Raw genomic sequence first — 14,290 nt, 5'->3', positions numbered from 1 at the left:
ACAGACTTCAAATTTAGACCACATGAATAGGATTGTGTATCGAAACAAACTTTTACCTTGACATTGACCTAGTGACCTACTTTCACATTTTTGAAGGTACAGGCTTCAATTTTGGACTACATGCATAGATTTGTTTCTGAAGTGAAATTTGACCTTGATTTTGACTTAGTGACCTACTTTCACATTTCTCAAGCTACAGCCTTCAAATTTGGACCACTTGCATAGTTTTGTGTACCGAATTGAACTTTGACCTTAAGATTGATCTAGTGACCTACTTTCACATTTCTCAAGCTACAGCTTTCGAATTTGGACCACATGCACAGTGTTGTGTACGGAAATGAAATTTGACCTTGAGCTAGTCAGTAAGTCTTGAAATTTGGAACACTCAGAAATGGCACATTGGTGGGCGCCAAGATCACTCTGTGATCTCTTGTCTTAAAATGAAACCAAATATAAATCGTTAATATTTGCGCAAAAGTTCCTGGTACAAACTTAAACTCCAAGTTGACTTTAATACAGTAGTTACTGTTTGTATTTACATATTATTGTACATGTGAATGAAGTTTAAATACAGGCAGTATGCTTTGCTTCATTCCATTAACATTTTTGTATAGCCCTCAATATTTTGTGTTGCTTGTTAAATATAAAGTTTAGACTAACCTCTAAATAAGAACCAACAAACTGTTTCACAATACTTTTGTACATAACTTGTGAATATCTTCAAACTATACTCCTGCCATTCACAAAACAGCTTACAGGCAGGATCATTTTAATTCACTGAATTTGCTTGTTTTTTCACCTTGATAAGAAAAAGAAGAACAGATGAAAGTTGGAGTTATTTTAACATTGTTGAGGGTCTCTTGTTGAGTACATTACTGAAAATATATATCAGCTTGTCAAGTATGACTTTTCAGAAGAGTACTTGCCCAAATATATCAGAGTAAAGTTTAATAGCCTAACATACTTAAACATTCTGAGCTATCATTGCCCTCATACACGTCAATGTGATTCTTTCTACTACATTAGTCAGTAGCCAATTCTCAGGTCCTTCAGACTTTTGATTTCAGTGTTCCTCTCTTTATTTCACCTGAGCACAAATACAAAGTGTGCAGGGTGAGCTATTGTGATTGCTCACCATCCGTTGTCTGTCCGATTTTCCACACTTGTCCTCAGATGACATCTCTGAAACTACCAGTCAGAATCGCACCAAACTTGGTCAGTACCATCCTGGAATGGTCCTCTGTCAAGGTTGTTCAAATCTTTTAGTTTGGACCCTTAAGGAGCCACCAGAGCCAAAAAAAGAAAAACATTAAAATGCCTTCTTCAAGTTTCTTATTCAAATTTTAGGGGGCCACTAGAGCCAAAGGTAGAAATGTCATATATCATTTACTTCTTATCAATGACATGAACTGCTTGATGGATCTTCATCAGACTGGACCTTAAACATCAGTGTAAGGTCCTCTCCCAGTTCTTTTCAGATGTGGGCACTTGGCCCCTTTCTGAGGCCACTAGAGCTAAAGATAGAAATATCTTTAAATGTGGACTTCTTCTCATGAACCGCTTGATGGATTTACATCAGACTTTATCTTTAGCGTCATTATAAGGTCCTCTCCAAATTCTGTTCAGATGTGGTCACTTGGCCCCTTTCTGTGTCCACTAGAGCTAAAAATAGAGGATCTTCATCAAACTTTGGCTGCAGCATCATTGTAAGGTCCATTTTAAAATTTGTTTAAATGGGGACACTTGGCTCCTTTTAGCGGCTGCTAGATCTAAAAATAGAAATACCAGTAAATGACCTTTACTCATATTAAACGGGTTGATGGATCTTTATCAAACTTTAACTGTAGCATCGTCACAGTGGTTAAGCTACTCAGACTTTTTTTATTAAATAGGCATCTCCTGACTATTTATTATCAGGCAAAGGACTTTTTTAGTTTAGCTCCGAATATTTTAGACAGGTATGTCACTGTATGCTGTCACATGACCAGGTGTACGGCAAGAAAAAGTAAAGAGGATGTTGATGAAAGGCTCCTTATTTGTTCATTGATTTCTCTGTGAATATTTTCTTTATGGGGATAATTTTTGTTGTATAACATGGCACTGACATTTTTCTTTCATTGGCTGTATACCATTACCTGAGACGACAGCTAGATTTTCTAGACTTTGCCCTTGAATGCAACAAAAACAACGGAAAATAATTTCAAGCAAGGGGAGACTCAGTTTTTCGATTTTTTCATCCCTTCCTTGCGCAATTTATGTCAGTTTATGAAGTACACATAAACTGTGTACATAGACAGCCAGTTCCCTGAAAACTGCATATTTCTTTAAAAGATACTCGTTTAAAAATTTGCCGAGTGTACGCGCAGAAGGCCGGTGTTTTGCTGTCTGTTTACAGACAGACGTCGGCTGAAAGTATACAGCAAGAAGACAGAAATTAAAGATTTTCTTTCGAAGAAGTATATTGGAAAGAAGACAAAATCCTGGCACAATCGCCAGTTGCCTCAGAACTTAGAATAATTAATCTGGTCTATATTTCAACATCTGGCTGCCAGTTTTTCGATGTTTTTTTTTTAAAAAATAAAAAATCTTTAGTCTCTGTAAGCCAGACAGAATTTCAAAGATTATTTTTTTTGGGGGAGTGGGGGGGGGTGAGCATTTAACACCATTTTTCAACAGATTATTTAAAGATTATAATGAACTGGTTTCTGTTTTTAGCTCATTTGAATCAAAGTCATTTTGGATGTTAAATATATTTGCATAGATAGATCTATTCTTTCATATTCTTACTTTAGACGACCTTAATTTGTTGGTTACTTTGAGAAGACATTTGCTTTATTATTGTCCCATTGTTCTGTTCACCTTTTCTTTCTGCATTCTGGGGTGGCTTTGTGCTTTGTTTGTTGCATTTCTGCTTGACGAAATCAAGATGTTTTTCACTGGACAAGTGAGACAAAAAATCCACTTGCCCGCAGTCAAAATTCACTTGTTTGATTTTCAACATTAAAACCTGCACTAAACTGCCGATAATCCACTATTTCGGGCAACTATTTTTATGATCTACAGGTAGAAAAAAAAGCAAACATGATACAGTATATTACTGTAATTGTGACCAACTTTTGCCTGTGTACAAGGCTGAAGTTGCATCCGCAAGGCTGGGGAACCTTAACAGATTCAGTAAAACAAAAATGCAATGCCCGTGCGAAGCCAGCTGAAACTCTTGAAATGATCTGGCTTGTTTTGAAACGTACTGGCAATCTCTCTGTGCTTTTGATTTTTGTTATTACCTGACTATCGGCAACCAACATTCTATTAGCAAATTTGTCAAAAAGTTTGCAAGAATTGTTAACGTTTCCTGGGTTTCTAGTCATAGAGTTACCGTGTGCAAAATCACGCGAGACTGAGGCCAAGAGCCAATCAGAATGTGGAAAAAGATGCTAAATTAGACGCAAGTGTATGGTTTTTCCAAAACTGCAGCAATCCAGAGGCCCTCAGTGGGTAAAACATGAATTTCTTAGATAAGATTATTTTATCATCTTCATTAACTTCTAGGAACAGCGTTACTAAATTATTCTTGCTTTTTGTTAAATTTATACCTGAAACTGTATGCTTGTCCATGGACAAACGGAATGAAAAAATGCACTTGTCCGCTGACGAGAAGTCCCTAGTCAGACAAGTCGGACATAGGAATTCCACACCCATGCCACAATACATATATATACTTGCATATTGCAAAACATCACCTTGGGTGGATATATACCAAATCTTTGAATAAGGCCCATCATACTTATGATGAAGTTTTCCTGTCAGCAGCCAGTGAACGTCTTCTGCTCATTGTCGTTTCACCAGTCTTAATATTTTTGTTGTTTCAGAGAATTTACTAGTATAATCCCTATGGAAGATTCCTTCCATAGGCTAGATGGACCCAACCTCTGTAGTAGGTGTGGGAAACACTTCTGCAGTCGAAAAACCCTGTCAGTGCACATAAAAATACATGAGGAGAACCAGCCATATGTTTGTCCAATGGGATCATGCGGTAAAAAGTATAACAAGAAGGATGATTTGGACACTCATATGAGGTAAACATATTTGGCATTATTTTGTAATTAAACAACCCTTCACAATTTTCGGGGCCTGCCTGGTTAGCTCAATTAACATAATTGTAAAGATGTATATTATATTATATATGTTGTATATTGTGTATGGGCCGTTGGCCTTTGTACTTTCCGAAATAAATGCTAAAAGCAACCTATCAAGCACAGGACTATCATTCTGGCGATGCAGTTTGATCCCCGTGTGCGGCATAATATTTCCATTGTTATTGGTCATGAAATTCTTCTTACGGCCATTCACATTCTACTTCTGTGCCTGGCCCGTAGAGAAATTGTCAGTTACATGTGGAAATAGTATGCACGCAGTACTGTTTAACCAGGTCGGCAAAGCTTGCCCAGGAAAGGTTAACTGACCGCCATATATTTTAGAAAGATTATTGAAAACGGCGTTACACAAATTCACAATTTTCTGACGAGTAAGAAACTGTTTCCTTAGAACGTGGGCAGTGATATCGGATCAGGCTGGATCTGACATAATGTAACCTTGCCGTCACCTCCACAAAATGAGCTTATATACCTGAAAATTAAGAAACATATTACAGAAATTAAAAAGGTACTCAAAATGATGTAGAAAAAATAAAAGTTGAGTCTAATAAGTAGATCTAAGTAGGTGTGATTTCTTCCTTGTTTTGCTTCCAGGGCTAGACACGGGGCGAAAAAGCTTAGCTGCAGTACCGGTAATTGTGGAAAAGAATTTTGCAGTAAGGTCAACCATGTGAAACATGCAAAAGAGTGTGGCAACCCAAAACCCAAGCAGCATATGTGCAAGACATGCGGCGCTAAGTTTAACAGAAAATGTGATCTTGAATATCATTCAAAAGCTTTGCATGCCGAAGAGTGTAAATATAAATGTGACGTGTGTGGACAAAGTTACAGATGGCGATCATCTTTGGCTAAACATAAGAAAAAATGTGCTTAGATGATTATGACCAGTTAAGGTAATATTGTTGGGTGAAATTGGCAGTGTACTATGCTTAAATTCGTTATTAATTCGACCACTCATAACGGATGTCTATGGCCAGGCTCCGCTAATTTTGCTGGTTGGTGAAAAAAGCAATGCTTATAAATAATAAAAAGCATTGGAAAAATAAAATAAATGTTTGATGTACATTTTGGAATAAATCAGTAGATGTTTAGTTTTGGTATGTAATTGAAGGTCACAAAGTATTTTGATATAGGAAAAGAATAAAAAACTTCAGCTACTGTATATCAATACAATTTTTCATACGTCAGTACAGTTTTTGACGTCACATTGAGGGTTACTAAAAATAGCATAAGAAAGATGAAAGGAAAACTGCCGCATGATGAGATAATAATTGCAAAATACATGTATTTCATATTTCCATACAATTAAGTATTTTTAGGTATAGACTAGCTGGAATTTTGTTTGTTGTTGAAAGAGGAGTGTTACTGGGATAATGAAATACACAGTCACCGCCATTTTCACCTGATTATAATACCTTAGAATCAGTTTTTTGGTAGCCTTACTCAGGAATCATTATATACTGAAAAATTACAGTTTGTAGCATGAATATTACATGTAATGGGAGATTCTAACCTTCTTAAGTATTAAAATAAATACACACCTGTGATTTTGTTTTGATTTGCAATACATGATAAGCCTATGACTGTATTTTGAATTCGAGTATAACCACTTGATGATGTTTCTGTCAGATTTAAAAAACAGTCTTCGCATTTAAATGGGCGTATTCAAATACTCATGGTGTCCTAAATTCGAATCCACCATTGGACATGTGTTTCTCAAAGTTTTGTGAATATTTCTTTGTGACAAAGTGATACAGAGTTGATAGAAATGATACATTGATAAAACAAGTTGTGATAATCCGCAATTTGACAAAAAGGTCAGTTATGCTACATTTTCCATTCGTCTCAGTCGATTAAAAATAGTAAATAAATATAGACCGTTTGAGTCCATAATTTTTGCTCTCTTGCATAAAAGCTGATGAATATATTTCATTCTTTTATAGGTGTATCTGCTTATATGCTGCTAATACCATTCCAGACATATTTTTATGCCCCCAGCATGTACTGATGCGGGAGGCATATAGTGATTGTCCTGTCCGTTCATTCGTTCATCCGTCCATCTGACGGGTTAACCAAATGGGACTGTTTCATCTAGCATCAATACCCCTTACTAGAATGACTTGATACTTATGCAGATGTAACCTGTGACCATTCCTCATTTTCAGACATCACGTGACCTCAGTTTTTGACCTTGACCTCATTTTGGACTTAGGTTGTTTTGTATGCTCCATCTCTTGGTTAACCAAATGGGACTGTTTCGTCTAGCATCAGTCCCCTTTACAAGAATGAATTGATACTAGTACAGATGTAAACTGTGACCATTCCTCATCTTCAAACATCACCTGACCTCAGTTTGACCTTGACCTTGACCTCATTTTGGACTTAGGTTGCTTTATATGGGCCATCTCTTAGTTAACCAAATGGGACCGTTTCATCTAGCATCAATACCCCTTACAAGATTGAGTTGATACTAATACAGATGTAAACTGTGACCATTCCTCATCTGACCTCATTTTGACCTTGACCTTGACTTCGTTTTGGATGAAGGTGCAAAATCTATCAACAAGGATGCCACTGGGGGGCATCAAGAGAACAATATCAAAAAGGTTAGTTTTCATTGCACTCAAACGGTCTTTACATGTGTTCATTTTTATTAGCTCATCTGATTTTTTGAAAAAAAATGATGAGTTATTGTCATCACTTGAGCGGTTGTCGGCGTCGGCGTCGGTGTCGGCGTCTGCGTCGGCGTTGCCTGGTTAAGTTTTATGTTTAGGTCAGCTTTTCTCCTAAACTATCAAAGCTATTGCTTTGAAACTTGGAATACTTGTTCACCATCATAAGCTGACCCTGTATAGCAAGAAACATAACTCCATCTTGCTTTTTGCAAGATTTATGGCCCCTTTTGTACTTAGAAAATATCAGATTTCTTGGTTAAGTTTTATGTTTAGGTCAACTTTTCTCCTAAACTATCAAAGCTATTGCTTTGAAACTTGGAATACTTGTTCACCATCATAAGCAGACCCTGTACATCAAGAAACATAACTCCATCTTGCTTTTTGCAAGAATTATTGCCCCTTTTGGACTTAGAAAATCAGTTTTCTTGGTTAAGTTTTATGTTTAGGTCAGCTTTTATCCTAAACTATCAAAGCTATTCCTTTAAAACTTGCAACACTTGTTCACCATCATAAGCTGACCCTGTACAGCAAGAAACATAACTCCATCCTGCTTTTTGCAAGATTTATGGCCCCTTTTGGACTTAGAAAATATCAGATTTCTTGGTTAAGTTTTATGTTTAGGTCAACTTTTTCTCTTAAACTATCGAAGCTATTGCTTTAAAACTTGCAACTCTTGTTCACCATCATAAGCTGACCCTGTACAGCAAGCAACATAACTCCATCCTGCTTTTTGCAATAATTATTGCCCTTTTTGGACTTAGAAAAATCATTTTCTTGGTTGAATATTATGTTTAAGTCAACTTTTCTCATAAACTATCAAAGCTATTGCTTTAAAACTTGCAACAGTTTTTCACCATCATAAGTGGACACTGTACATCAAGAAACATAACTCTATCCTGCTTTTTGCAAGAGTGATGGCCCTTTTTAGACTTAGAAAATCATGGGTAGGACAATATTTCTATTATACAAAAAAAATCAGATGAGCGTCAGCACCCGCAAGGCGGTGCTCTTGTTTCTACTTTAATACAATGTTTAACCTTTAGTCTGCTGGTGGCAAATATTTCTGCCTTTGCGACCAGTGCAGACCAAGATCAGCCGGCACATCCGTGCAGGCTGATCATGGTCTGCACTGTTCGCTATTCATTCAGTAAATTTTCAGCAAACACCCCTTCAAATAATAAATGGTATTGCCCATATTGAATGATGGACCAGTCCATTTTAGAAATATAGCAGGGTAAGGGTTAAAGTACTTATGTGATTTTATTATTTCAATGTGATATTTTTCTATTTATTTTCTATGTTGCCAAGATATGGCATTTTGATCTCGGACTGAAGATCTAGTGTTATATCTTAAAGAATAATACAAACAGTATTCAGACACATTAAAGGTGTAATTCAGCAGACAGAGTCACCTCTTTTATTATTTGATATTTTTTAACACAGACTCAAGCTATTGTGCAATATTCACCCACCATTGGAGTCATTAAACACTCCAGTGACAGCTCTTGACAGATTTAAATGTTTTTGGTACACAGGTGTGACATCATAAAAAACAGGTCAAGTTCCATTGAAATTGCACCTTCTTGTGGCCGTGTCTTTCTTATGGTTGCCATTCTTCTGTGACAAGACCGTATTGTGGTGGTATTCGTCACTCCTGTGACAGTTCTAGTTCTCTCTTCTGTATCAGCAAAATGTGCTTCAGCCTTTAAAATTGTTGAAAATAACTTTGTCAGAATGTTCTTGCTGTTGTTTTAATGAACCTAGTCCAACAGCATTATTCAGGGTGCATTTGGTTACTTTCGCTGATTTCTTGAGCTGTTGCCATTCTTCGCTTCCTTGTTCTACAAAATGTGGATCTGTGTATGCTGGGGAAGTGTCTGAAATATCGGACATATGGACATAGTTCTCTTGATGTTTGAGACGGATTCACATGTCACCGTGATGATGTGCATTGTGTTCAAATGCGAAGTGCCATTCATAGTAGAAATAACATATCCTAATTCATTTACTGATTATAGTAAATCATGTGTAATTAGACAGTTGTCATGCAAATCGGTTTGCAGTGCACTTATTACATACACAAAATTTGATTTACGCCAGTCAGAACCTGAGCTCGCTTAAAGTTTTTCTAAAACATTACTTTTATTCATTTTGACCTTCCGTAGATCTCGAATTTGATTACTTATTTGGACGATGAGTGTCTTTAGCAAAGATATAATGTCATCTTTATCACTTTCTGAGAGTTGATCTAATATATACTTTCCCAGAACTTCTAAATTGGTCAGTTGATCACAAACACTATGTGTAACTGCAATTTCCTTATCAAGATGGTCTTTTCTGCCTTTTAGAGTTGGAGATTGTTCAAATTCAAAGAGGTCAACATCCCCACCCTTTTTACATCTACCATCATTTATCTTTTTACCATCTTCACATAACTTGTATGTTTTAAGATCATTAGTCTGGTCAGCAGAATTTTTCCAGAACGTGTAAAATTCCGGGTTTACATTCATCACAAGCTGCTTTTCTAATCAAAAGAAAAAAGCTGCAAAGTTAATTCTGGTGTTTTCTGGATTTATTGGTTTCCAGCATTCTTTGGGCCACTCATGAAATTCAAAAAATTTCTGTGAAAAAGGTAATAACCTATCTCTAAAACCTTTTTACAACTGGGCTGTATTTTGTAGCTGTAACAGACTTTAAGCTGTAGAACCTACACACATCCGTAAAAAGATGGAAAGCAATATTGTTTAATGGAAACTTTCATTTTTAATCAAGCGATGAAATTTTACCCAATTCTCTAGTTGTCCACATTCATGCAAGACCTTTATTACTTCAGGCAGACACTCTTGAATTTCAGTTTCATAGTCTATTTTAATATGTTGTCATTTATAATCGTGTTCTCCAGAGTTTGCGTTGGTGAAAACGGATCTGCTGCAAATTTATGTGGTATTAAAGTTCTCATACTTTTAGGACATGGACTATTTGCTGATGCATCTAGAGAAAGATTAGCCAGTGCGAAATCTTTGTCTTCAGTAGCATCGGCAATTTTTATGGTCATCTCCCCGTTGCCAAATTCCGGTATAAGAATTTTATTTGCTTTTGTCAAAATCCTGGGGATTACAGCAAAGTTCAACGTACTGTATCCCATTTTCGCACTAGCACTGTTTAAAATCGAGTTTCCTTAAGAACTTGATCTGCGTGAAGGTCTACTGTGTGCCAAAATGTGTCGCATTCATCCCCTTCATGTTTACAGTACATAATATAATTAGGACAGTACTTTTCGCTATCAATTCGTCGAAAATACTTCAACAGTATTGTCGTTTACAGCTTTATTTGTTTAAAACATACACAGGTATGATTAATCACTCCATTAGTGACACATTTTCCAATTAATGTTGCCGTATTGATTCAAAGTAATAACCATTGCTCCTAGAGCAGCCGAAGCATACGGAAACAGATGCCATAAAATTATACGTGTATTCGGATAAATGAATAGCCCGGTTATTCGCATATTTTGCTTTGACAAATTGGGTATGCAAATAAGCGGACTCCACTGTAGTAACATTGGTAGGTATTTCTGGAAATATACAAAATGAATATCAAACATTACAAAAGATAGTGATCACGATTTCACCCAAGGCATATTTGTGCCAAGTTATATTCACATTGGGTCTGCAGTTTCAGGAGGAGATTTTTAAATATTTTCTTTACAGACAAATAGTGAAAATGGGCCTACCCCCTTGTTTTTCTTTTTTCATGTATGGCCATTTATCTCAGAATTCATATACAGGCTCACCAAAGGCATATCTGTGCCAATCCATATTCAAATTGGCCTTATAGACAAATATGGAAAATAAGCCCCGCCTCCTGGTGGCCATGTTTTTTCACAAACGGTAATAAATTTCACAATTTTTAAAGAGGGTGAAAGGATAGATCAAAATGGCATTATCTAATACAAACAACAAATTCTGTAGCAGTCTCTAGTAAAAGAAACAAATTTTTTCGTGAAATATGTAGAGTGAGTGGGTATTTAGTGTTCTTGTGACAGGATTTGACACAGCTTTGCGCACAGTAAACTTAAATCAAATCGGATTGTTTGGGTCTCTGAGTCAGAGTATTGTCCAGATATACGGACGAACGAATTTGACTGCTTATACACTGTGAAAAAAACAAACTACTAATTCCGGTATTTTGCCAAATAATATCTCTGATTTACAGGTGTCTCAGTTACAGCTTCTTATTTTATCCACAACTTTAAAGGTGTGAAAGCAGAAAGACAAGTATGACAACAGCAAAACATTTACAAGGCATCACTTTCCTGAACAAATGGCAGAACTATTGTTGAAATATAGACCAGATTAGTTATTCTAAGTTCTCAGGCAATTGGTGCAGTTGTGCCAGGATTTTGTCTTCTTTCCATACACTTTTTCGAAGGAATGTCTTTGAATTTCTGTTCTGTACACTTTTTCGAAGGAAAGTCTTTGAATTTCTGTTTTCTTACAGTACACTTATGGCTGAAGTCTGTTCGTACACCGAGAGCAAAATGCCAGCCTTCTGTCTGTACTCTGGGCAGATTTTTAAACGAGTATTTTGTAAAGAAATATGCGGTTTTCAGGGAACTGGCTGATACATACGTACACTGAGTTTATGTGTACTTTTATAAACTGACAGAAATTGTGCAAGGAAGGGATGAAAAAATAAAAAAAACTAAGTCTCTCCTTGCTTAAAATTATTTTCTGTTGTTTTTGTTGCATTCAAGGGCAAAGTCTAGAAAATCTAGCTGTCGTCAGAGGTAATGGTATACAGTCGATGAAAGACAAATGTCAGTGCTGTCTTATATGACAAAAAGTATCTCTATAAAGGAAATATTACTGAGAAATCAATGAACAAATAAGGAGCCTACCTTTCATCAACATCCTCATCCGCCATCTTTACTTTTTCTTGCCGTACACCAGGGCACGTTTCAGCATACAGTGATATTATCTCTTGTGAAAAAATAAATCTCTCACTCAAATTACGCCAAATGAGAGCATTTCTCTCATTGAAAATATTGGCAAAAATAATAACTTGGACCTTTATCAAACTTTAACTAGCATCATATATGTGGTCTAGCTACTTTTTTTGTCAAATCAGCATCCCCATATTTTGCATGAACACACAAAGGACCTTTCGTGGTTTTCCTCAGGTATGCACTAAAAATTGTTTATACCAATGAATGATTGTGTGTTGTATGCAGATCAGTGTAAATGCATGGCAAAATGTCACAGTGATATGTATGTAGGAACTGAGGGTCGTATTCAACTGAGGGTGGTATTCAAGAAACACTGAAGGTTTTATTGTGTATTAAAAGAGAAACAAAATTGCATTATACAGTTATATAAAAAAAAAGCTGACCAACTTGTAGAATTGTAGAACTCTGTACACGTTTTGAAGTATATCTTGAAAAGATATATTGAAAATTTGTATTTCTCATTAATGTGTAAGCATTAAAGCAGTTTTTGCATTAAAGCAGTTTTTATGCCCCCACTTTTGAGGGGTGCAGATAGATTTGCCCTTGTCCGTCTGTCCGTCCTTCCTTCCATCCGTCCGTCCTCTGTCTGTCCGTCCTTCCGAGAATGTTGTGTCGCGCGTAGCTCCAAAAGTATTTGACGTAGAGTCACAAAACTTTGCAGGAATGTTGGTCAGCATGTGTAGTTGTGCACCCGGGATTGCGCATCCCGATTCATTCAGTCGTGTAGGAGTTATGGCCCCTGACTGTAAAAATTGGTCATTTTAATGTTGTGTCGCGCCTAGCTCCAAAAGTATTTGACCTAGAGTCACAAAACTTTACAGGAATGTTGGTCAGCATGTGTAGTTGTGCACCTGGGGTTTTGCGTCCGGATTCATCCAGTTATGTAGTAGTTTTGGCCCCTGACTTAGTAAAAATTGGTCATTTTAATGTTGTGTCGCGCGTAGCTCCAAAAGTATTTCACCTAGAGTCACCAAAGTTTACAGGAATGTTGGTTAGCATGTGCAGTTTTGCACCTGGGGTTTTGCGTCCAGATTCACTCAGTCATGTAGGATTTATGGCCCCTGACTTAGTTAAAAATTGATCATTTTAATGTTGTGTCGCGCGTAGCTCCGAAAGTATTCGACCTAGAGTCACCAAAGTTTACAGGAATGTTGGTCAGCATGTGCAGTTGTGCACTAGGGTTTTGCATCCGGATTCATTCAGTCTTGTAGGAGTTATGGCCCCAGACTTAGTTAAAAATGGGTCATTTTAATGTTGTGTCGCGTGTAGCTCCAAAAGTATTTTACCTAGAGTCACCAAAGTTTAAAGGACTGAATGAATCCGGACGCGCAATCCCAGGTGCACAACTACACATGCTGACCAACATTCCTGCAAAGTTTTGTGACTCTACGTCAAATACTTTTGGAGCTACGCGCGACACAACATTCTTGGAAGGACAGCATTTGCGGTTGTGCACCTGGGGTTACGCGTCCGGATTCATTCAGTATTGTAGGAGTTGTGGAAAAAATTAGGAAAATTTTTTGTCCTTTGTCATGTAGTGGGGGCATCTGTGTCCCATGGACATATTTCTAGTTTATGTCCACATTTGCCTCAAAATACTGAACAATAAATTTTTTATGGTGAAAGACTGTTTATGATTGTGGTACAGGACTATGTATAATTCCAGTCATGGCATATGTAGTGAATTTTGATGGATGAAAAAGATATTAAATCCACTGAACTGTCATAGTAAATATTAAACTGGAATACTTACAATGTATATTTTGCAAAATGCTATTCTGATCTTGAAAGTTGATTTGTATCAAGGTGGCCATCTAATGTGACCTTTTGGTATCATTCACACAGGGAAAATTTCTCAATTCAGGTAACATTTTTGCTGATAATTCCTTATTAATTGACAGATTTAATGAAATATAAAGCATCAAAGACAGGAAAGTAAGTGCTTTCCTTGTCACAAAGCGTCTGTCAGACATTCTTGAAAATTTTCTCACGCTTTTATGGACCAAATGTAAATAATGTACACATTTGAATTTGGGCAAGTGTTTGAAGACAGTACAAGTAAAGTCAGGCATGTTTTGTGACGAGGAAATAACTCGTTTTTTCCTGTCGTAGATGCTTTCTATTTAACTAAAATTAAAGTGCCATTTGGTTCAAAAGTAGACGGATACAACAAGCAGAATAAAACTGTACCTGCAAGTAGATTTTTATGCTTCCAGATGGAAAAATGTATCTGCAGGTAAGATCATAAGGTGATAGCATAATTTGTACCAGCATACATGTCATATATTTGTATGCGAAGCTATATTTTAATACCTGCACCACACCGCATGTACAGTGTTATACCGGCAGGTATATTCTGTTTATTGAAGACTTTTACCTTCAGGTGTGAAAATGTACTTGCATGTACAATTTTATAGCAGCAGCTGCTATTTTATACCTGCAAATTGCAGTCA

At 36.6% G+C, this 14,290-nt stretch overlaps 1 protein-coding gene across 11 annotated transcripts in view; it reads left to right on the top strand.

The window, feature by feature from the left end:
- Positions 1–14,290, top strand: part of LOC123546025 (zinc finger protein 557-like) — a 110,376-nt gene that overhangs the window by 28,927 nt on the left and 67,159 nt on the right. Inside the window, exons 4-5 of one of the 11 annotated variants that reach the window (XM_053550993.1) lie at positions 3,870–4,076; positions 4,749–5,815. The exons of the other annotated variants lie outside the window; for them this stretch is intronic. Of the exons in view, the coding sequence (XP_053406968.1) occupies positions 3,870–4,076; positions 4,749–5,028 (487 nt within the window). The 3' untranslated portion in view covers positions 5,029–5,815. Of the gene's footprint in view, positions 1–3,869; positions 4,077–4,748; positions 5,816–14,290 lie in introns of those variants that run through there. 11 annotated transcript variants of the gene reach the window in all.

This window comes from Mercenaria mercenaria, chromosome 9, assembly GCF_021730395.1.
Source record: "Mercenaria mercenaria strain notata chromosome 9, MADL_Memer_1, whole genome shotgun sequence".
In the NCBI taxonomy this organism is placed as follows: domain Eukaryota; kingdom Metazoa; phylum Mollusca; class Bivalvia; order Venerida; family Veneridae; genus Mercenaria; species Mercenaria mercenaria.
Note: the sequence above shows the minus strand (reverse complement) of the source record. Positions and strands in the feature narration are given on the sequence as shown.